We start from the raw sequence: 23181 nt of genomic DNA, 5'->3' as shown, positions 1-23181 counted from the left end.
AGATTCTTGAGTAACCTTATAAATGTGGTTTTGAACTCTATGTCATCCCGTTGTTTGCTTTCCTCCATTTCTTTAATTCACGACATGTTTCTGTGTCTCTGCATTTTCACTGCTAACTGTGTTGATGGAGCAGCTTTGTGTGGTAGGTGACTTATAGGGGCCAGTGCTCAGCCTCCCCAATCACCTGAGGTGGATGGTCTTGGTACACCCCTTTTTGGGCTGAGTGCAAAGTCTTAGTGTAGTTAAGCCTTGATTGCTGTTGGTACACTAGGAGGAATTGTCCTCCAGGCCAATTGGCTGTGGGGAACCGCTGTATTTATAATGGAAGAACTGCTGCACTGGAGACATGCTTATGGTGCTGGAGTTGTTTCAATGGGGCTTTGGTGCTCACTGAGTCTTCCTGTTGAATGTGTCACTTATGGATGTAAGGAATTGAAATCTGGTATCTCACACTGACCACTAGATATACTGGCTTCTGCATCGCCAATGGGGTGCAGGTCAGCTACTGTCTGAGGCCACCCTGCAGGAGCTACAGCGAGAACTACTGTCCTCTCCTCCCTACTTGGGATTTGTAGATTATGGAGCAGTCTGAACAGGTTAGCAAGTTTGCTAGGTTAAGTGGAGATAGTGAAGGCCAGTCATATACAAAGAACACCAATTGGAGTTTGGGTGAGTTTGTAAGTTGTGTGGGATGGGGTCTCAGGGCGTCACTAGGCAAACAGCAATGGCTGGCAGCCAGCCATCCCGTGCCTCCGATCACGTCCCCATGTCTCACGCCCCAGCACAGCAAATAATTATTCCTCCGGGCAACTCTGCAGGCAAGCCACCCTCACTTTTCGACACGATGGCAGACAGTCCAGCTTCTCCTCATAGGAGTTTGGGTCCTGTGAGTCTCCCCTTCGGGTTGAAGAAAGCAATGCCCACCGCCAGCCCATATCGCACATTACCCCGTTCCTCAGCTTTTCAGCATTTGTACACTGAATGTTCTTTTCTCTTTCCATCTAGTTGTAGAACTTCCACTCAGCCAGCTTTCCCATGGCTCTTGGTGATAGAAGTTTTATCTTTTAGTTGTAGTTTTGAAATTGTTGTGCAAGGCCGCAGTTTAGGTGTTTACCTATGTCCCCATCTTGGGTTCTCCTTTATCTTCATTTTAAAGATGAGAATAGTGAGGCTCAGAGAGTAACACAAGAAATACAAACCATAATACATTTGACTATATTAACATTTTAAAAATGTGTGTGTCCAAATTATAATCAACAAAGAAAAAAGCAAGCCACAGTGTAAGATCCATTACAATTGACAGAGGATTAGTATCCAAAATAAAGAACTCCAATAAGAAAAGACACACATAACTCAATTAAAAACAAACAAACAGCAACAACAAAAAGAAACACAGGCAATATATATGTAGAGCTGCCATAACGAAATACCACAGACTCGGTTAAGATTTAGCAATTCAAATTTATATTCTCACAGTTCTAGAGGCTGGAAGTCCAAGATCAAGTTCCTGCAGAATTGTTTTTTCCTGAGGCCTCAGTTTGCCATCTTGTCCTCACATGGCCTTTACTCCTGTGCTTCCCTAATATCTCCTCTTTTATAAGGACACCAGTCATATTGTAGTAGAGCCCCAACCCTATGACCTCTTTTGTCATTAATTACCTCCTTAAGGTTATATCCCTAAATATATGACATTCTAAGGTACTGGGATTAAGCCTTCAACATATGAATTTTGAGGAAACAATTTAGTTCCTAACAGTATCTAAGAGGCAGTTCACAGAAAAAGAAACCTGCAAGACCATTAAATACCTAAAAAGATGTGTATTAAAAAGACCACAAAATGCCATCTACACTAATAAAAGAAAAACATGCAAATTGACTATACCTCCGGTATGCCCACAAGCCACGCCCACCAGCTAATCAGGAGTATGCAAATTAACCCAACAAATATGGTGGATAATTTGCATATCCAGGCACAGAGCAAAGACTGAAAACAGCATAGAAGGAAGCCAAGTGCTACAGAAGCTGCAGAGAAGCAAGTGGGGCAGTGGAGAAGAGAGGGAAGCAGGCAGGGCAGTAGAAAAGGGAGGGAAGCAGGCAGGCTGGCAGAGACGGCCACAGGAAGCCCTATTCTTGCAGAAATATTACTGCAACAGGCCTCTAGTTTCATATATATATTAGTATGACATGTTGAGAGATGTAGAGAAGAAATTTCTATGTCCTGGTAGAAGTATAAATGACCATTTAGAGAGTAAATGTACAATAATAAAGTTGAAGATATATTTTTTCTGTTTATTTCATAAATGTTAATATAACTTTTAACACATAAATTTATGGTCAGCTAATTATTGTATTCTTTTACCTTTCTAATGAGATGTCAACAGTGGAAATTATTCACAGTATACGCTAACTCGGCCTATTGACATCAGCATTTCTTCATTCAGACAATGTGAAACCGTTTTCACATATCATCAGACAAAAGCATTTAATGATAAAATGCTAACATTTCAAAATCTGATAAGCAACTTACCTTACACAGAGAAGCCAGAATTGCAAAATCACGTATATAACTATGCAAAAGACAACAATATTAAGGAAGATTCATTTAAAGAAGAAAATCCAGTAGAAACTAATACTTCCACTAATGAAGACCATGATCATGAATGTGTCTGGCAACCTCCTAGAAGCCCATCTGTAATCCACTGCAGTAAAGAGAGACTGGAATTCATGGAAATGCCACTGGTTGAAAATGTTACCAAAGAATCTACCCTCAACTCCAGTCAATCTGAAAATTTCTTGTGTAAGGAATATTTATACAATGATGTTGAAAAGCCATTTTATCAAGAGGATATCTTTAACCTGCATGATTTGAGAGCTAATTATAAAACAAAGAAGGTAAGATTATTTTTTTCCTTCCTTTTTCCCTCCCTCTCTCCTTCCCTCCGTCCCTTCCTTCCTTCCTTCCTCTCCCTTTCTTTCTTTCTTCCTTCCTTTCCCTCCCTTTACTCCCTCCTTCCTCCCTCCCCCCCCTCTCTCTCTCTTTCCACCCCAGTGACCACACATTATATAACTTAATATATGATCATCCCAATAAATCCCATACCTATCCAGCACCACTCCTAGTTATTAGAATATTATTGAGTATATTCCCTATGCTGTACTTTGCACCTCCATGACTATTTTTTATTGTCATTTTATTGTTCATATTTTTTTAATCTTTTGTTCTTTTTCTTCTTAAATAAGAGCCTATTTCATATAATACTGGTTTGATGGTAATGAACTTCTTCAGCTTTATCTTGTCTGTGAACCCTTTATCTTCTATTATAAATGACTAGAGGCCCAGTACACAAAATTTGTGCATGGGTGCAGTCCCTAGCACCTGCTGGCTAGGGACTTTCTTCGTTCTACACCATCCCCTGGTGATCAGTGCACATCATAGCAAGCAATCAAACTCCCAGTTGGTCAAAGTCCCAAGGAGACACTTCGCATATTAGACTTTTATATATATAGACTAGAGGCCCAGTGTACTGGGGGCGGGGGTGGGGGGGAGGGGAGTGCGTCCCTCAGCCTGGCCTGTATCCTCTTGCAATCCCGGATCCCTTGGGGGATGTTGGGCCTAAAGCGGCAGTCGGACATTCCTCTTGCAATCTGGGACTGAATGCACTAGTGACCATACTTTTCATACAGGTGAAAGGCATGTTGCTGTTGTATGGAAAGCTACTTTTTTTGCCCTGATTATAAAAAGTAGTACATAACGTGATCCTTCTGAGGCAGTAGTACCATTTTCCCTATCTTATGGGTGAAAAAACTGAAGCAGAGAGAAGTTAAGTAATTGGCTTTGTCGACATAGTTATAAGTGTCAGAATCAGGGCTGACCACAAAATGGTCATGGTCAGTGGTCCATGCATGTCATTGCTGCATCATCTATTTTTTCAGTGTTAGAGTAGCCTTGACAGGTTTTAATTTTTAAGTCTAAGAGACTGTTCCCAATATATAGGGTAGAGTCCCTAGGCTTGGCTGGCGATCAGGGCCATCTTGGGGGTGACCAGCAGGCAGGGTGATTGGAGTATCCCCACTGGCACCCCTTGGCTAGCAGCCTGGCATTATCCACTGGCCAGCCCCACCACCCAATCGCTGCCACCAGTCACCTTCCTTTTGAGAGACAGACGCTCAATGCAAGAGCTGCCCCAGGTTGGGGCAATGTGCATCATAGCAACCAGTCATTCTGTCGGTCATTCCACTGTTCAGCTGATTTGCATATTAGTTTTATTATATAGGATAGCTTTGCAGAGTAAATAATCTTGGTTGTAGGTCCTTGCTTTTCATTACTTTAAATGTTCTTTCTACTCCCTTATGACCTGCAAAATTTCTGTTGAGAAATTAGCTGATAGTCGTATGGGAGCTCCCTTGTAAGTAACTAACTGCTTTTCTCTTGCTGCTTTTAAGATTCTCTGTTTGTCTTTAACCTTTTGCATTTTAATTATAATATGTCCTGGTGTGGGCCTTTTTTGGTTCTTCTTCTTTGGGACTCTACACTTCCTGGACTTGTATGTCTCTTTCCTTCACCAAGTTAGGGAAGTTTTCTGTCATTATTTTTCCAAATAAGTTTTGAATTTCTTGCTCTCTTTCTTTTCTTTCCGGTACCCCCATGATGTGAATATTGGTACACTTGAAGTTGTCCCAGAGGTTCCTTAAACTATCCTCATGGGTTTGTTTGTTTTTTTCTTTCTTTCTTTCTTTCTTTCTTTCTTTCTTTCTTTCTTTCTTTCTTTCTTTCTTTCTTTCTTTCTTTCTCTTTCTTTCTTTCTTTCTTTCTTTCTTTCTTTCTTTCTTTCTTTCTTTCTTTCTTTCTTTCTCTCCTCCTCCTCCTCCTCCTCCTCCTCCTCCTCCTCCTTCTTTTTCTTTGTTCTAATTGGGTGTTTTTTGCTTCTTTATATTCCAAGTTGCTGATTTGATTCTCAGCTTCATCTATTTTACTCTTGATTCCCTGTAAGTTATTCTATATCTCAGTTAGTGTAGCCTTCATTTCTAACTGGTTCTTTTTTATGTTGTGGAGATCCTCTCTTAAGTTCCTTACACATCCTTATAACCAGTGTTTTGAACTCTGCATCTAGTAGATTGCTTATCTCCATTTTGTTTAGTTCTTTTTCTGGAGTTTAATTCTGTTGTTTCATTTGGGCCATATTTCTTTGTCTCCTCAGTTATTCCTCCTGATTTTTATCCCTGTGTTTGTTTTAGGTAGAGTTGCTCTGTCTCCCAGGCTTGGTAGAGTGGCCTAATGTAGTAGATCTCCTGTAAGGTCAAGTGGCATAGCCTCCCCAGTCACCCCAGCTAGGCACTCGAGGTGTATTCCCCAACTCTGCTCCAAATGAGCTGTACACCCTCCTTTTTTTAAGTTGAGTTTTGATTGCTGTTGGCACATCAAAGGGAAGGATTGACCCAGAACAATCTGATGCAAGGATTGGCCATGACCACTGACCACCAACCTCCATCCACCTTGGAGGATCAACTGCAGGGACCCACCACATAGAGCATGACTTACTTCAGCGGGGCTCTGGGACACACTAAGTCTACCCCTGAGTGCTTCACTTATGGAGGTGGTTGGGTGCTGTTTCTTCGACGTGGTCTGAAGCTGTCCACTGGGTGTGCTGGCTCTGGGGCTGTCTGGAAGGTGCACACTAAATTCAGCCACTATCTGTGTTCTGCCCGGGTCCACTAGGTAAAAACTACAAAGCAATCTGCATATGGTTGCTTCTTGTGCTTGAAGATGTCCAGGAGAGGCCAAACTGTGAATTAAGGCTGGCTACTTTTGTGCTCGGCCTGGGGCCATTTAGCTAAAGGTAAGGGACTTGCTGAGGTCAGATGCTGCTTGTTCGAGAGATTTGTTTTAAATCTGAAGCATGAGCCAAGACAGGTCATTCCTATGATAAAGCCACTGGAAACAGCTTGGGTGGGCCCAAAAGTTGGGTGGGGCAGGATCTCAGGGAATCAGCAGGTTGGGCCAAACAGTATGAGCCAAGTTGATGGAGTCTCAGATATGGCACCTGTCTGCTGGTTCTGTGGGGCAAAGGGGCTCATCAAAGGAACAATGACTTCTGCCAGTAATTCTCTCTGGGAGAAAGCTGCCCCTCCATATCTTGCCCAGATGCCAAACAATTCAGTTCCTCCCAATTGTCTCTGGTGCCTTTCAAGCTCCTGTCTCTGTGCTGGAACTCAGAGGAAATGAGTCCGAGTAACTGTGTGTGGGCCCTTTCAAAGGAACTGCCTCAGCCTCCCTCAGCCTCAATTTCCAGTGGTTTTACATCCAGAGGTTATGGGGACTTCTCTTCCTTGGACTAGAACCCTGGGCTTGGATTGCCTAGTGTGGCACTGGGACCCCTTGCTCATCAGGAGAATTTTCATAACCTAGGTATTCCTCCTGATTTTTATCCATCACACATGGGTTTGGGACTAGCCCATTGTACAACTCTGCCCTTCCTACCAATCTCGATATGGCTTCTTTAATTTCATAGTTGTAAGACTTCCATTCAGCTTGATTTAAGAGTGTTCTGAATGATAGTTGTTCTGTAATTTAGTTGTTATTTTGATGTAGTTGTGGGAGGATGTGAGCATCATGTTTACCTATGCCACCATTTTGAAAGGAGTCTCAGGAGGTAAGATTTTTGATGGTCAGTACAGCTTGTAGAGTAGGGGTGTCGAACTCAATCAGAGAAGGGGCCAAAATCTAAAATCCAGCCTAAATCGCGGGCCGAATGGTTTACTGAACAGTCATAAACTGTCATTGTGATGGAAACGCAGTGGAGTGCAGTGATGACAGCGCGGTGCGGGCCACATTGCAAGGCCTGGCGGGATGGATTTGGCCCGCGGGCCTTGTGTTTGACACATGTGTTGTAGAGTATTAAAGATGTGTTGTTGCTTTTTATTTTATTTATTTATTTTTTAAATATATTTTATTGACTTTTTTATAGAGAGGAAGGGAGAGGGATAGAGAGTTAGAAACATCTATGAGAGAGAAACATCGATCAGCTGCCTTCTGCACCACCACCACCACCCCCTGGGGATGTTCCCACACCAGTGTATATGCCCTTGACCAGAATTGAACCTGGGACCCGTCAGTCTGCAGGCCGACGCTCTATCCAGAGCCACACCAGCCAGGACTGTTGTTGTTTTTTAAAGTATATTATCTGAGGCTTTTCCAAGTGATAATCAGCATAAAGGACATTGCTTTTTTGGGCAAAATGCCTTCCTAGATCTTGAACAAGTTTGAAGCAAATTTTTAAATAAAATCAAGTCCATAATTGGAACTTAGCTCTATCAAATGATAGTTTCTTTGAGGATCAAGGCTCTGTTCTACTTCTTTTATGCATCTTACCATCTATATGGTGCCTTAACTATAATAAGCTTTCATATTTGGTGAATTAAATTGGCTAGAACTCAGTTCTAGCCAAAAAAAAAAAAGTTTTAAAGATCAAGCAATATTAAATTATTTGACAAGGAAAGCTTAAAATTTTTCTATCAATTGAGATTTCTATGGAGAAGCAAAAATTATTATTTTTTTTACAAAAGTGAAAACATTAACTTATCTTTTGATGTATTAATCTTGACCATGCATGTAGTATCCTAAGAGCAATGAAGATGCTAATAGTATAAATTCTAAATGCTCTGAACAAACAAACAAAAAAGAATTTTTGTGGGCAAGTAGATATAATAAAAGGATAACATTATTCTTTTCATTGTGAATTTGCTAAGAAAAGCTATGAGTATTATGTTTAATATGCAAGTATGGCCAGTTTTTTTTATTTGTTTATTCAGAAGCAGCATTTATTTTTTTAAAATATATTTTCCTTGATCTCAGAGAGGAAGGGAGAGGGAGAGAGAGAAAAAAAAACATTAGAAACATCTTCCTGCACACCCCCTGCTGGGGATCAAGCCCACAACCTTGTATGTGCCCTTAACTGGAATCAAACCTGGGACCCTTCATCCGCAGGCCAATGCTCTATCCACTGAGCCAAACCAGATAGGGCCAAAAACAGCATTTAAATGAGGACTTTATTTTCCCATATTTGTTTCTGGAAAATAACATTTTAAAAATCTGTTTAATTAGGACTTCCCAAGATGGTTCCTTCCTATTTCCATTGCATTAGGCATTTACTCATTCAGTCAATAAATACTTTCAGGCATCTAATAACATCCTAGTAGAGGAGATAGACATTAATCAAATAATCACACACAAAATAAGAATTTTCAGCTATGGTATCATGAGTAAAAGTTACATATAAAGCATATATAAAATGTATGTAACATTACATAAAAGTACATGTAGACTTGAAGCAATGATTGGTCCTGCAAATAAGAGTAAGATGACTATCATCTTACTCTTATTTGCAGGGAGTTTGGAGAAGGCTTCCCTTATGTAATGGGAATTGAGCTGAGCTTCGAAAGATGAGTAGGAATTAATTAGGTAATCAGGTGTGGGAAAGCATTTCATGCAGAATTAATATGTGATAAAAAAAAAAAACAGTGGCTGCAGGGAGCATTATTCCTATTAGGTCCTGAAGGAAGAACAGGGTTGGGGGGAATAAGAGGGATATAATAGATGAGAATGGAGAGGCAGCATGGGTCAGATATCAAGATCAGATATTAGAACCTTGTAGACTTCAGTAAGGATAGTTGTCTTTATCCCAGAGCAATGAAGAAACATTAAAATACAGAGGTCCACCTGGCCAGTGTGGCTCAGTTGGTTGGATGTCAGCCCGTGCACCAAAAGTTTGCAGGCTTGATCCCTGGTAGGGGGCATTGCAGGAGATAGCAGATCAATGTCTCACTCTCACATGCCTGTCTCTCTCTTTCTTTCTCTCTCTCCCTCCCTTCCTTTCTCTCCAAAACTAAAATAAAAATACAGAGAACCGAATCTAAATTCTAGAAAGCATGGATCCCACTTTTACAGATATCTTTTCCTGGGTATTTATGTCATATTCATTTCAGTGTTGATTTACTACAACTTACTGTTCTTTTTAAACACACACCCCCCCCCAAAAAAAAAACAAAACCAAAAAACCTGTATTGTGGGAAAGAATCAATCACAAGATGTTCAGCTGGCATTCTAAGGTTCACAAAAGTCATATAGCCTAATGAGGCAATGATTAATGAATAATTTTTAAAGTATTTAAAAGAGGCCTCACAGACTATAGGTAATTGATAAATCTGTTTTAATTCATGTGAGGTCAAGGAAAGTATGTAATATGTATCTAGAAAAGTTTACATCAGAGAGAATGGTGAGAGTGTTAAAGTTTAATTTTTCTTTTTAAAAAGTAAATGTGATAAAAAAAATTTATTATATACCTATTGTTTGTGCTCTGCTGTGCTATTGGGTGCTATACATACACTTAGCAATTAATACTTACGTATTTTTGTTAAGTAGGTATCATTAGAAGAAGTATATGTTATAGTTGTTATTTTACAGCTGAGGGAACCAGACTAGGGATCTATAATTCAAGGTCAGCTCTGACTTCAAAATTCAAAGTTATCCTACACTTTCACACTTATTTACTTTAATTTACAGGTTTCAGTTTCTTCAAACGAGATACAGTATCCTGGGGAGATTTCTAAGATGTCAGTCAGTCACCAAAGGGAAGTCACAGTGGAGGACATGGAAAGTCCAGAGATTGTGTCAAGTCATTCTCCTGCTGCCATGTCTTGGAGTTGTGGAGCATCTTGGGAGGATGGCAAAACACATGACACAGAGCAAGACTTGGAATGCTTACAAACTCTAGAAGAAGATATGGCTTTAAATGAAGCCTTACAGAAATTAAAGCATACTAACAAAAAACAGCAAACTCTGATCCAAAACTTGCAGTATATTAACATGTATTTAGAGAAGAAGGTTGAAGAACTACAGGCAAAGACTGACAAGCAGCAAGTGTTCGTTGGCATCATAGATAAGCTAAAGGAGAATATTGAAGCATTAATTGAAGACAAATACAGAGTAAGGCTAGAGAAGAATGAAACTGACAAGACTTTGCAGAATTTACATGACGTTTTAATTAACACCCAAAAACATCTTCAGGAATCTAAGAAAGAAAAGGAAAGCTTACAGGTAGAGCTTAAGAGGATCAAGGGAAATTATGTTCATCTACAGGAGAGGTATATAACTGAAAAGCAAGAAAAAAACAAAATTGTTAGTCAGTACACAGAGGTGAGCAAAGCCTTAAGTGAGAAAGAAGAAGAGGTGGAGAGGCTGCAGCAACTCAAAGGAGAATTGGAAAATGCCTCCTCTTCTGCTTTGGACTTATTGAAAAGGGAAAAAGAGACCCGAGAACAAGAGTTCCTGTCTTTACAGGAAGAATTTCAGAACCATGAAAAGGAACACTTGGAAGAAAGACAGAAACTGAAATGTAGACTTGAGAAAGTGGTAGCTCAATTTAAAAATGTGCAACTCATATCTGAAAGTGAAAGGGCTAAGAACACAAAACTTCAGCAGCAAATCAACGAAGTAAAAAATGAAAATGCAAAACTACAGCAGCAGGTTGCGAGGAGTGAGGAGCAAAATTGTGTCCCTAAATTTGAGGTAGCTCAGTTAAAGGAGCACTTGGAGACAGTAATGAAGTCAGATATCACAAAGGTATTGTCACAAAATCAAAAGTTCTAAGGCAGAATTTCAGGAGTTTGTGATAGTCTAGTGATGCATGTTTTTTGGCAGAATTACTAACCAAAAAAAGACAGAATGGAAAATGTACCAGATTTGGAAAAGTTTCCTTGGTTCTTGGGTACTTTCATTAAAGAGCCGCCATTTCTGGCCTCTTGTTATTATTTTGGTAAATATGAAAATTAAAATAAATATAAAAATAAAATAAATAAATACCACATTTACCAAAATCCTTTGGTAAATGTGGTATTTATTTATTTTATTTTTATATTTATTTTAATAACATATTTTTAAAAAGTTACCACATTTACCAAAGGATTTTGGTAAATGTGGTATTTATTTATTTTATTTTTATATTTATTTTAATAACATATTTTTAAAAAGTTACCACATTTACCAAAGGATTTTGGTAAATGTGGTAACTTTTTAAAAATATGTTATTTATATTATATTCTGAAGAATCTTTGAGAAAGGATTTTTCTAATGGGGATCTCAATCTTTTCATACCATGTCTGCCTATTCAACAATAAAAGTAAATAATATAATTGCATATTTAGTTTACATGGTAAAATAAACCTATATTTTATCACATTAATTTTGTAGAATTATGAACATTTTAGTGAGATATAATTGATACATAACATTAGTTCAGGTGTACAACATAATGATTCAATATTTGTATACATTGCAAAATGATCACCACGATAAGTTCAGTTAATGTCAGTTAAAAACAGCATGGGAGCCTCACATCAATACTTTTGGAGAGGCTGTAATTTGGTATTCTTTGCAATTCAAATGGACTTTTTGACAGTCGAGAACCTGGAAGCATGTCCTGGAAGTGATAATTTCACAAGACAGAGCACACCTATTTCAATTTTGTAGGCCTACCTTAAAATATTTATAATACGATCTTATTAACTCTGACTACTTAGAAAGAAGGCTAATTTCAACGAGAGACATGTTTAAGTTTATATTTGTTAAAATAACTTGAACTGAGCTGATATGTTACTTTGGAGATGTCCTGAGTGGACATTACATAGTGTTTGCAAGAAAATAATTCTATATTTTTAATGATTCTTAGGAAGACATTTTCTCTGTTTAAAACGTTTTCTCTATGATTTTTTTTCTCCAGAAAGAAGTAAGGATCATCTAAGCCAGTGGTTCTCAAACTTCAGCATTTATCAACATTAGCAGTGAAAATGCAGATTGTTGGGGCCCACCCAGAGTTTCTAATTCAGTGGGTGTGTGATAGGCCTGAGAATGTGCATTTATAATGAGATCTTAGGTCTCACTGATGCTGCTGGTCCAGGGATCACACTTTGAGAACCACTAACTTAAGCCAAGATGACCTTAAGTTTAGCTGCTAATCAAATCATGACAAATTTTACAATTTTGTAATTATACAGAAGTTTATCACAGCATGATTTTTTTCCCTTGAGCTTTCTTTTTAAAAACAGTTAATTTTTTTGTTTTATCTTAACTGATCAATTTCTTTTATATCCCCAAATAATTCTTACTCTCCCTTTAGTTTTGCTTTTTATTAACTCTAGGTCCATTTTCTCAAGGTGTAAAACTCTAGGTCTTGGTGTATCTGTGTGTTCAAAAATATTTTCATATTAATATTAAAAAAGTTGTTATTGCCTTGTTCACTCTCATTCCTTCACAAATATACAGTTAAGATTTCCAGAAACTAAATGACATGTGATGTAATTGTTTCCATGGCTGACACAAATGTGAAGCAAATACAAGAATCCAGCTGTCTTCCATTAAGCCAGCATTAAAAGTATTTGCAAAAAATTGTAACAGACCCAATCTTTTCACTAATTTTTGTTTTGGTAAATGTGGTAATTTTTTTTTAAAAAAATGCTATTTATATTAGCATAATAGATTTATTGTTATTTAAAATTTTTAAATGTTCTCACCTTTAATTTCTAATTTGATAAATCTTGATAGATATAACCTACATAAGCAAAATGTTTTTGGGGTCCTTAATCATTTTGAAGACTATTTAAGGGGTCTTGAAAATAAAATTTAAAAAGTTTGAAAACCACATTCAGAGGTTTTAGGAGTGGTATTTTATTCAGCATTTTACTTTTAAAGTAACCCAGATTCTTTGTCTTTATTGTGACAAATGTGAATTGTGTGCATGTAGGATGTGAAGGTAATACATTCTAATTGCTCACCTTGTGAAGAAGAGAGCCCAAATCTCCCTGATGTGAAAACAACTTCTCAACTGGCTTTCAAAATTCACTATCTTCTGGCTCTAATGGCAAGACTTCTTGCATGCCAGGTAATTTTTTTAATACATATTTTTTATTGGGTGGGAAGGAAAATACCGAGGTTAGACAAAAAAAGGTAATGTGAAATGACAGAAATAAGTTATGAAAGAAAATAATGGAAGACAGAATAGAGACCCTCAATCAGCCAATCAGCCTTTCCTTCCTCCTACTGCTTCTTTCTGTTTATCTTTTGTCAACATCTAATTCCCACAAGCCTATAGTATAGTAACATTAGAACATCTCATGTTTCAGGAAAGCTCTTTCAAAACAGTAGTCTTATGCTCTGGGTCAGCCTGCTCCTAGAGATTAGTGATTGTTCACATTAATTAGCTGTTTACCCAGCCTAAAACTATAGTTTTGGGGCAGGGGGCGGGCAGTGTGGAACTGTGTCCATTAGTAGAATGAAAAATGAAGTTAATGTAATGTGAGTTTGAATTCTGGCTTTACCACTTGCTGGCTGTGTGTCTTGGCCAAGTAACTTCACCTTTCTCAGCCTTAGTTTCCTCATGGGAAATAGAGGAAATTATACATGCTGCTGCCCTGGGAGCTTACAAGCACTACATTTAATGAGAGAATATATTAAAGGACATGACACTTGATAGTTTCTCAAATTAGCTCTCTTTCTTCCACTTTCCTTCTATTATTATGTACTAGGGGCCTGGTGCACGAAATTTGTGAATGGGGGGGGGCGCGCGTGGAGGGAGTCCCTTAGCTCGGCTTGTACCTTCTCACAATCCAGGACCCCTTGGAGGGATATCGGGATCACAGTCTGGGACCACTGGCTCCTAACTGCTCACCTGCCTCATCACCCATATCCACTCTCCTGCCTGCCTCATTACCCCTAACCCCTTGCCTGCCTGCCTGATTGTCCCTAACCACTCTTCCTGCCTGCCTGCCTAATCATCCCTAACCGCCTCTCCCTTGGCCCCTGCCGTCACGGCTTCATCCTGAAGGATGTCTGGAATAACATCTGGAAGGTTGCTAGACTGTCCAGTCTAATTAGCATATTATGCTTTTATTATTATAGTTTCTTTTATCTTAGTGCATACATCTGAGCCAAAGTTTGGTGACATAGGTTTGTGATATTTCTGATCCAACACAAGCCTTATTTCTACTTTGTTTTAGCTAAATTTGTTAAACACTAGCATTTATTTAATACTAGATACCGAGCTAAGCATTTTATCCAGAGATCACAAAGTGGTGGCCCACACACTATATCTACCTAAAGTTTTGTTTTTAAATATTGGAATTTGATTGTGGCACAGACTCTCCTTAGCTGTAAACCTTTTCTCCCCACCTTGCCCTTCAAACATTTGCTTACTCACTATATTTGCTTAGTTTTCTCCCTTCTCACTGGTGGCTGCTGTTCTTTCTCAGTCTTAATTTGCTAGTTGCTTCTTTTCTACCAGACCTCTCAATAATGAAGTATAGATCTTTTTAGTGAGCCAAACAAATGTTATTTGCTTATTCTGAATCTCCCACCCCACTAGAATATAGGCCTTCAAGATTAGAGACTTGGTATGCTATATGTCCTGTACCTAATACAGGTTAAGTTCCTAATAGGCACTCAACAAATATTTGCTGACTTCCCAATCTGTCCTTGGGACCATTTAAATTTACTGTTCTGTTTTTCATGGCTTATCTCTTACACCATTCTCTGTATTATCAGGCTTTTTTAAAAAGCAAAGAAAGGTTTAGAACAGTTGAGTTTCTTGACTAAAGTCTCACATATGATAAAGTGACAGAACTCAGGCAGAACATAAGGCATACACTTGTGATCCTTAGGTTATTTTGGTATAACTGCCTTCATCCTGGGTACCCTGGAAATATGGAGAGGTTCAGTATTGTTGAGGATGTCTGATTATTTTGGTTTTAGTTACAATAATTTGTTTAAAATTTGGGTTTATAAACTCACTATGCTAAGAGGGGCTATATGTATAAATGCATGAGCATGTATAATTTTATAAATGAGTATTAATATCCCAATGAATATATAAATCTGTCCCAATAACAATCTATATATGAGTGTAAATCTATATGAACTCTTTCTACACTAACCCTTTATTGAATATCTTATTATGAGTAATTAAGGAATTGAGTTTAAAAAATCGAGTTCAATATTATTTTACCTCCTTTGATTTGGTCACTTATTTGGGGAAGGAGATGTGTTTCATTTGTGTTTTTTTCCTTCCTTCTTTTATCTTTACTGAAAAAAAATATTAATCTAGCTTCCCAAACTGTTGTCTTTAGGATATCAGCAATCCAGATGCAGAACATTTCAAAGAGAGTGAGAAAGTTAGTGATACAATGCTGCAAAAATTGAAGAACTTTCAACTTAAAAAGAAAAATTTGGATGAAGAGGTACTGTATGTGTTCTTTATTCTAAAAATTGTATCACTCTGGCTGGGTAGTTTAATTGGTTAGAGTGTTGTCCCAATACACAACAAAGTTACAGGTTCAAAGTTGCAGATCAACCAATGAATGTATAAATAAGTGGAACAACAAATCTCTCTCTTTTCCTATCTCTCTCTCCTTTCCCCCCCCCCCCGCCTCCGTCCTCTCTCTAAAATCAATAAAAATTTAAATAATAATAATAGCCATGGCCAGGTGACTCAGTTTGTTGGAACATTGTCCCCTAAACCAAAAAGGTTACAAGTTCGATTCTTGGTCACAGCATATATCTCAGTTGTGGATTTGATCCCAGGTCTGGGTATATGCAGGAGACAATTGATCAATGTTTCTCTCTCATCTCTCTCATCTCTCTCTCTCTCTCTCTCTCTCTCTCTCTCTCTCTCAAATCAATAAAAATATATCCTTGGGTGAGGATTTTAAAAAATAATAAAAATTGTACCATTTTTAGTGGGGGAAAAAAACAACAGTCAAAGTAAAAGGTAGCATAAAATATAAAAGAATTCCTAAAAATTTGGATATGTTTTAAGAATGTTTTTGTGGACCAGATTAGCTTTACTATGGCCCCTACTAAAGAGAGATATTGTTTGACATTGGACTTGTTTTATAATATAAGTCTGTACTAGACAGTCTCATTCAGCTGCCAAAAAAAATGGTATGATTATTTCCTCTCTTTTACATGGCATTATTGAGTCCTGAAAATAGTGTATTTTGAAATTTCTATACTGATTTAAAATTTTATCACTCAAAATAATGTGTAAACTGAAACCAATAATTTTATTTCTCAAGTGGGATAAGGGTAAAGGAAGAGAGTTTCCTGAAATTTCTTAATGTAGTGCTACTAACGGTGAAAAATAAAATGAAGCCGAAACAGGTTTGGCTCAGTGGATAGAGCGTCAGCTGAAGGGTCCCAGGTTCAATTCCAGTCAAGGGCATGTACATGGGTTGCTGGCACATTCCCAGTGTGGGGTGTGCAGGAGGCAGCTGAGTCGATGTTTCTCTCTCATCGATGTTTCTAAGTATCTGTCCCTCTCTCTTCCTCTCTGTGAAAAATCAATAAAATATATTTTTTAAAAAGAAAGAAAAATAAAATTAAGAGAGTAAATTAAATAGAGAATGTGATAAGATGTTAACTTATGCTGTTTTTAACCTGAGAGGAATACAAAAGTGGCAGATCTATGTGGCTCAAGGATTAAAAACACATTCAAATCTTGGGTATTGGGTCATCATAACAAAATTAGTCCTGTCCTACTAGAAAATTACTTCTCTGATCTGAAGCAGATAGAGAATTTGTTGCAAGTATTCTGGAGACTCAATCTCCTGGACTCCTACCTAACATGTAGAGAAAAGAATCAAGAAAAAAGCAAAGATGCACGGAAATCACTAGCCTACACTTATTTTTTAAATATATTTTTATTGATTTTAAAGAGGAAGGAAGAGGGAGAGTAAGATAGAAACACCAATGATGAGAGAGAATCACTGATCAGCTGCCTCCTGCACACCCCCCACTGGGGATCAAACGGGAAACCTGGGCATGTGCCCTAATCAAGAATTAAACTGTGGCTGAAACCGGTTTGGCTCAGTGGTAGAGTGTCGGTCTGCGGACTGAAAGGTCCCAGGTTCGATTCCGATCAAGGGCATGTACCTTGGTTGCGGGCACATCCCTGGTAGGGGGTGTGCAAGAAGCAGCTGGTCAATGTTTCTCTTTCATCCACGTTTCTAGCTCTCTATCCCTCTCCCTTCCTCTCTGTAAAAAATCAATAAAAAAATATATTTTTAAAAAAGAATTAAACTGTGACCTCCTGGTTCCTAAGTTGGCACTCAACCACTGAGCCACACCAGCCTTTAAAAATAAGCCCAGCTGAGAGTAGAAGCAGGATAATACAAAAATACAATTTCATATATTTATGTTCTTTTGGTAAATTTCTATGTAATTCCTGAAATATTGGCAGGTGAGATTATATGTCTGTGATTTGATTCAGTGAAGGGGGATGGAGAAGGAAGGAAGTGATTGGGAACATTAATGATACAAGATTGACCATTAGTTGAAACTGGATGGTTCGTTAAAGATTTTCTCTATATTTTTTAAATATTGGAAATTGTTCATAATAAAGTATTCTGTGTAGCACATTTTATTTCACTGATATTTAGAGAAGTTTGAATATTAAGATTTATTGTTGTACTGAAGGAACGAAAGAGCAAATAAGAAATTATTATAGCCGAGACCGGTTTGGCTCAATGGATAGAGCGTCGGCTTGGGGACTGAAGGGTCCCGGGTTCGATTCTGCTCAAGGGCATGTACCTTGGTTGTGGGCATATCCCCAGTAGGGGGTGTACAAGAGGCAGCTGATCGATGACTCTTATAGATGTTTCTAACTCTCTATCTCTTTCCCTTCCTCTCTGTACAAAATCAATAATATATATTTTTTAAAAAAGAAATTATTATAAATTGCATCTAGAAAAGAATTGGCTCATTTTTTTTTAATTTAAAGAAGAGGGGGGGCAATGTTAAAATATGTACACAGATAATAATTTAATAAAAAATATTTTTTAAAAAATCAATAAAATGTATTTTAAAAAATAAAAAATAAAGAAGAATTTAATAGCCTAACTGGAAAAAATAATGGAATATTAGACTAAGTTCCCTGGAGATCCATACCCATCTTTAGGTTCGTTGATTCACTAGGCGTCTAGGGCCTCAGCATACAGTATACTCACAGCTTTCATTACAACGAGAGGCTACAGAGCAAAATTGGCAAAGGGCAAAGGCACATAGGGCAAAGTCCAGAGGAAACCAAATGCAAGCTTTCACGAGTCCTCTCCCCATGAAGTCTCACAGGATGTGCTTCATTCCTCCAGCAGTGAGGTGTGACAACATATGTAAAATGTTGTCTACCAAGAAAGCTCATTTGAGACCTAGTGCTCAGTGTTTTTACTGGAGGTTCTTCCCAAAGGCACCTTCTGCCTAGAACATACCAAAATTACAGATCCTCCAGATGGAAAGAATTATTCAGCATAAACCACATTCTTTGTTAGGCACAATGAGCCATTCATATCAGAGAATGATGGAAACCCTCCGACAATCCAAGTTCCTAGGTACAGTCAGGGGCAGCTTGGCTAGCAGGCTTTTCTAAAGATAGCAGTCTCAGGCCTGCATGTGAACTTCCTTCTGTAAAAACAGCGTCTCTTTTTGAGACTAGGAATTGGACTGTACATGGTTTTATGTTTTTATTATAAACTAGAGGCCTGGGGCACAAAATTTGTGCACTGGAGGAGGGGCGTCCCTCAGCCTGGCCTGTGCCCTCTTGCAGTCTGCCTGCTTGCTGCACCTTATCACTCAGCTTGCTGCTCCTTAGCACTATAATGGAGGCAGGAGAGGCCCCCCCACCGCCGCTGCGATTGCCAGTCGTAAGCCTGGCTTCTGGCTGAACAGCATTGTCCCTGTAGGAGCGCACTGACCACCAAGGGACAGCTCCTGCATTGAATGTCTGCCCCCTGGTGCTCAGTGCACATCATAGTGTCCGGTTGTTCTGCTGTTCATTCCATCATTTGGTCGATTTGCATATTAGGATTTTATTATATAGGACTAGAGGCCCAGTGCACAGATTTGTGCACATTGAAAGGAAATTAATTAGAAGATGGCCGGGGGGGTGGAGGGAGTGGGACAGGGCAAGACAGGTGGGACACACCCTGGAGCCAACCTCTCATGGTCCCTCCCCGGCCAGCTGCACCTGGGGCAGTGCCTCAGCTCAAAGGGCATCTGTGGAGTGAGCGGGGTCTCTCCAGCAGGTGGAGTCCCTTGGCCTGGTTTGTGGGAATCAGGCCAAAACCAGCTCTCCAACATCCCTTGAGGGATGCCAGAGTGGGAGATGGTACTCTACAAAGTTGCTGTCATTTGGCATGTCCTGTGTTGAGCATCTGCTCCCTGGTGGTCAGTGAGCATCATGCCTACCAGCCAGTCTGCCAGTTGGCCAGTCAGCTGGTTGCTTAGCCTTTTATATATATAGACTAGAGGCCCAGTGCATGACATTCATGCACGGGGGATGTGTGTGTCCTTCAGCCCAACCTGCACTCTCTCCAATCTGGGATCCCTCTCACAATCCAGGACTGCTGGCTCCCAACTGCTCACATGCCTGCCTTTCTGATTGCCCCTAACTGCTTCTGCCTGCCATCCTGATCATCCCCAACCACTCCCCTGCCAGTCTGATTGATGCCTAACTTCCCTCTTCTGCTGGCCTGGTCATCTCTAATTGCTTTCCCCTGCAGGCTTGATCACCCCCAACTGCCCTCCCTTGCAGGCCTGGTCCCTCCCAACTGCCCTCCCCTGCTGGCCTGATTGCTCATAACTGCCCTCCCTTGCAGGCCTGGTCCCTTCCTGGGTGAGGTGCCTGTGGTGGTTTTCAGGCCAGCAACCCAAGCGGAGGTCCTGGTATCTGGGATTTATCTTCTATAATTGAAACTTTGTAGCCTTGAGTGTAAGCCAAGGCAGGCCAGAGTGTGTGGAACCCAAGCCTCCCGGGATGTCCTCTGCTGGACATCTTGTGGTGGCCATCTTGTGTTTATATGGGAGCAGCCATTTTGACCCCATGGGGGTAGCCATCTTGTGTGTTGGCGTGATGGTCAATCTGCATATTACTCTTTTACTAGATAGGTTAGAGAACTGGTGCACGGATAGGGCCAGCTGGTTTGCCCTGAAGGGTGTTCTGGATGAGGGTGGGGGTTCCCTTGGGGCTTGAGGCGGCCTGGGTGAGGTGCCTGTGGTGGTTTTCAGGCCAGCAACCCAAGCGGAGGTCCTGGTATCTGGGATTTATTTATCTTCTATAATTGAAACTTTGTAGCCTTGCGTGTAAGCCAAGGCAGGCCAGAGTGTGTGGAACCCAAGCCTCCCGGGCCACAGCCGTCTTGGTTGGGTTAATTTGCATACTCACTCCTGACTGGCTGGTGGGCATGGCTTATAGGTATAGTGGAGTGATGGTTGATTTGCATATTACTCTTTTATTAGATAGGATGTTATAGAATCATTTCTTCTCATTCTCTGAAATATAAAATGCTTTTTTTTCTTAGCTACAGAAACATAAAGAAAGAATTGCAACTTTTAGAGACTTAATTGCTAATGAAAAAGCATTTCAAGATCAGGTTATTAACGTGAGTTTAACATTTACTATGTACTGTCTTTACCATATAAAAATACAATTTCACATATGTATATTCTCTTGGTAAATTTGTTTAAGTCCTTCTAGCTCTAAGTTCTATACTTGCTTTTTTTATTCTAGCCACTAAAAATCTCTTTGTTTCCCTAATAAAGTATTTATTTTCAAATGCTCAAAGGAGTGTGAAAGTATTGGAAGTGAGCACAAATATTTAATCTCAGGTTACAGACTTTGATTCAAATGAAACCAAGAATGTCAGAGATCCTACCTTAATGGGAGCCAAACTGGATAAATACCACAGTCTAAATGAAGAGCTTAATATCTTGGTAAGAAAAACTTTTTGTTGTTTTGCTATCATTTTTAAACATAATAACATTATATTAACAAGTTTTATAAATTGTCAGCTTACAAAAAAATTGCTTATTAAAATGGCTACACAGTTGCATTGTGGCAGTATTATTTACCCACAAAGTATAGAATTGAATTTGAATTTTTAGGTTTTGAAATTTTACATAATATCCCATCAGATTTCTGTTAAGACTAATCAGATTAATTTATTTCAACATGTAAAATCAAAAGATATGTGCAATTTTTCATAGTGAATGAAACTTACTTATATTGTTGCATCTGCTACCACCATCCTTATACCAATAGCCATTTACAACAATCATGATTAAGGGGTGCTTAGGGAAACAGCACTCATAGTTTACTTTAGATGGCATTTAAAGATAAAGACATCACTGAAAAGAAATGGTAATTATGTAACTTAATGGAGGTGTTAGCTAATGAATGGTGTTAATCATTTTGCAGTATATAAGTGTATCAAAACAAATTATATATCTTAAACTTACACAATGTTATGTGTCAATTATGTCTCAATAAAGTTGGAAAAAATAAAGGCAGATAAAACAGGAAAATATGTTAGAAAAAAATGAAAATATGATCTTGGTAGCTAGATAGTTATAAAGTTACAATCCAATTGTATCCCACTATAATGAAAAAGTGGTTCATCAACAATTTATTTTATTTTTAAATTTTATTTATTGATTAAGATATCACATATTTGTCCTCATCTCCCCATTCCCATCCCCCATTCCTTTCCACTCATGCCCCCACCCCCCTGTTGTCCTTGACCACAGGTTAAGCTCATATGTATGCACACAAGCCCTTTGGTTGATCTCTCCCTTTTATCCCCACTCTCCCCCTGAGGTCCAACAGTCTGATCCATGCCTCCTTGTCTGTGGGTCTGTTCTTGTTCATCAATCTATGTTGTTCATCATTTCCCCCAGATCATATCCTACTGGAAATATACTTATAAGAAGCAAAATGAGACAAGCCATAATGGTTATGCTGAAAGACAAATGAATCAGTCTGTAGTGAGTTTTTTTCTGGGCCAACAGTTCTTTTGAGACCCAATTTCAATGTCAAACAGTTCCTTATGTGTATATGTTAGCAATGGTATTTCATTTCTGGATGGTGGACAAATGGTGGTACTGCAGGTCCGACCCTCTCTGGTTTGGTTCTGGGCAACCTGCAGTGACGCACAGCTGCTGACTGCTATTGTGGCAAGGCATCGTCAGCGTCTTCCATCTCTGGACTGCTTCTCTTCTGTCTTCATGGTTGGAGTAGTCCTGTCAATTCCTCTCTATTGCCGGAATCCACATGGTCTCAGAGTTGTTTTCTGAAAATATACAAATGTATTCTCGACCAAAAGTTAATAAAGGAATATTTTCTATAAATTTGACTTGGGACCCTTTTACATTTTTGGCCCAAATGATTTTCCTCTGACTTGTTTTGACACCATGTGTGTTTTTCATGGGTGTCTTGCTCTTAGCATTACAATTAATTTTCTAAAGTACAAATTTTCTAGATGTAATTTACTTACAGGATATTTTTCCTTACATGATATTCTACTTAACTCCCTTTTTTAATTTAAATATTAGGAGGCTTTTGAAAAATTTTAATGTAGTTTTGATAGCTTTTAAATTTTAATTTTTTGCACTATAATATGACTGCTTTAGGTTCATTACATGTTGTTCAATTTTATCATGAGATGAACTACCAATAAAAATTTTAGTTAACACTTTAGGAATAGCTTTTTGTCCAGTACAATTAATTTTTCTAGGGTATTTGCTTATTTCAACTAGCCAATTTAAATTAGCCTGAAAACTTGTCTACTATTTTACTGTCAAATTTATTACTCTAACAACAATCTTATTTAGCCTGTAAATATTAGTGGAAAGGATTATTTGCCTTCTTGAGTAGGCCCTGAGCATTCCTGGTGGTAACTTGGATTTAAATATAAAAAACCCACTTCCCCACATCATGGGTACAAGACAACTCAAACAAGTTCTTGTTGTAGTGAGAGGAAACTGCTGTTGGCCAAGTCTCTGTCTGTTACCCGGGTCCCAATTTGAGCTGGGCATAGGAAGTTAAGCAGCCATGAGGGTAGGAGACTTCCCTCAGCAGAGGTGAGGGTTCAGAAAGTTGGGGGGGGGAGGGTCTGTGCTCCACCTCTGTTGACCCCCAAGTTCTTTCCTGATGGCCCCTCTTCGACTGTGCCTGTCTTACGTTGTTCCTTCCCTGAGGAAGCTTACCCGTTTCTAGCTAACCTCCGGGGCCAAGCAGGGTGATGGGAGGTTCAGTTCTGTCTCCTTGGTAGCCTATGCCCCTGTGGCCTCCACACCCAGCTCTTGCCTTG

General features: G+C 39.0%; 1 protein-coding gene across 4 annotated transcripts in view; it reads left to right on the top strand.

Moving 5' to 3' along the window:
• The window catches only part of CAGE1 (cancer antigen 1), a 66492-nt gene that overhangs the window by 5116 nt on the left and 38195 nt on the right, over positions 1 to 23181 (top strand). For 3 of the 4 annotated variants that reach the window (XM_045584239.1, XM_045584241.1, XM_036444043.2), the window contains 6 exons: positions 2372 to 2892; positions 9560 to 10618; positions 12795 to 12932; positions 15172 to 15282; positions 20395 to 20475; positions 20702 to 20806. In XM_045584239.1, coding sequence (XP_045440195.1) covers positions 2372 to 2892; positions 9560 to 10618; positions 12795 to 12932; positions 15172 to 15282; positions 20395 to 20475; positions 20702 to 20806 — 2015 coding nt within the window. The remainder of the gene's footprint in view (positions 1 to 2371; positions 2893 to 9559; positions 10619 to 12794; positions 12933 to 15171; positions 15283 to 20394; positions 20476 to 20701; positions 20807 to 23181) is intronic. The other variant, XM_045584240.1, reaches the window with a different exon arrangement.

Source organism: Pipistrellus kuhlii, unplaced genomic scaffold, assembly GCF_014108245.1.
Source record: "Pipistrellus kuhlii isolate mPipKuh1 unplaced genomic scaffold, mPipKuh1.p scaffold_m20_p_2, whole genome shotgun sequence".
Classification (NCBI taxonomy): domain Eukaryota; kingdom Metazoa; phylum Chordata; class Mammalia; order Chiroptera; family Vespertilionidae; genus Pipistrellus; species Pipistrellus kuhlii.
Note: the sequence above shows the minus strand (reverse complement) of the source record. Positions and strands in the feature narration are given on the sequence as shown.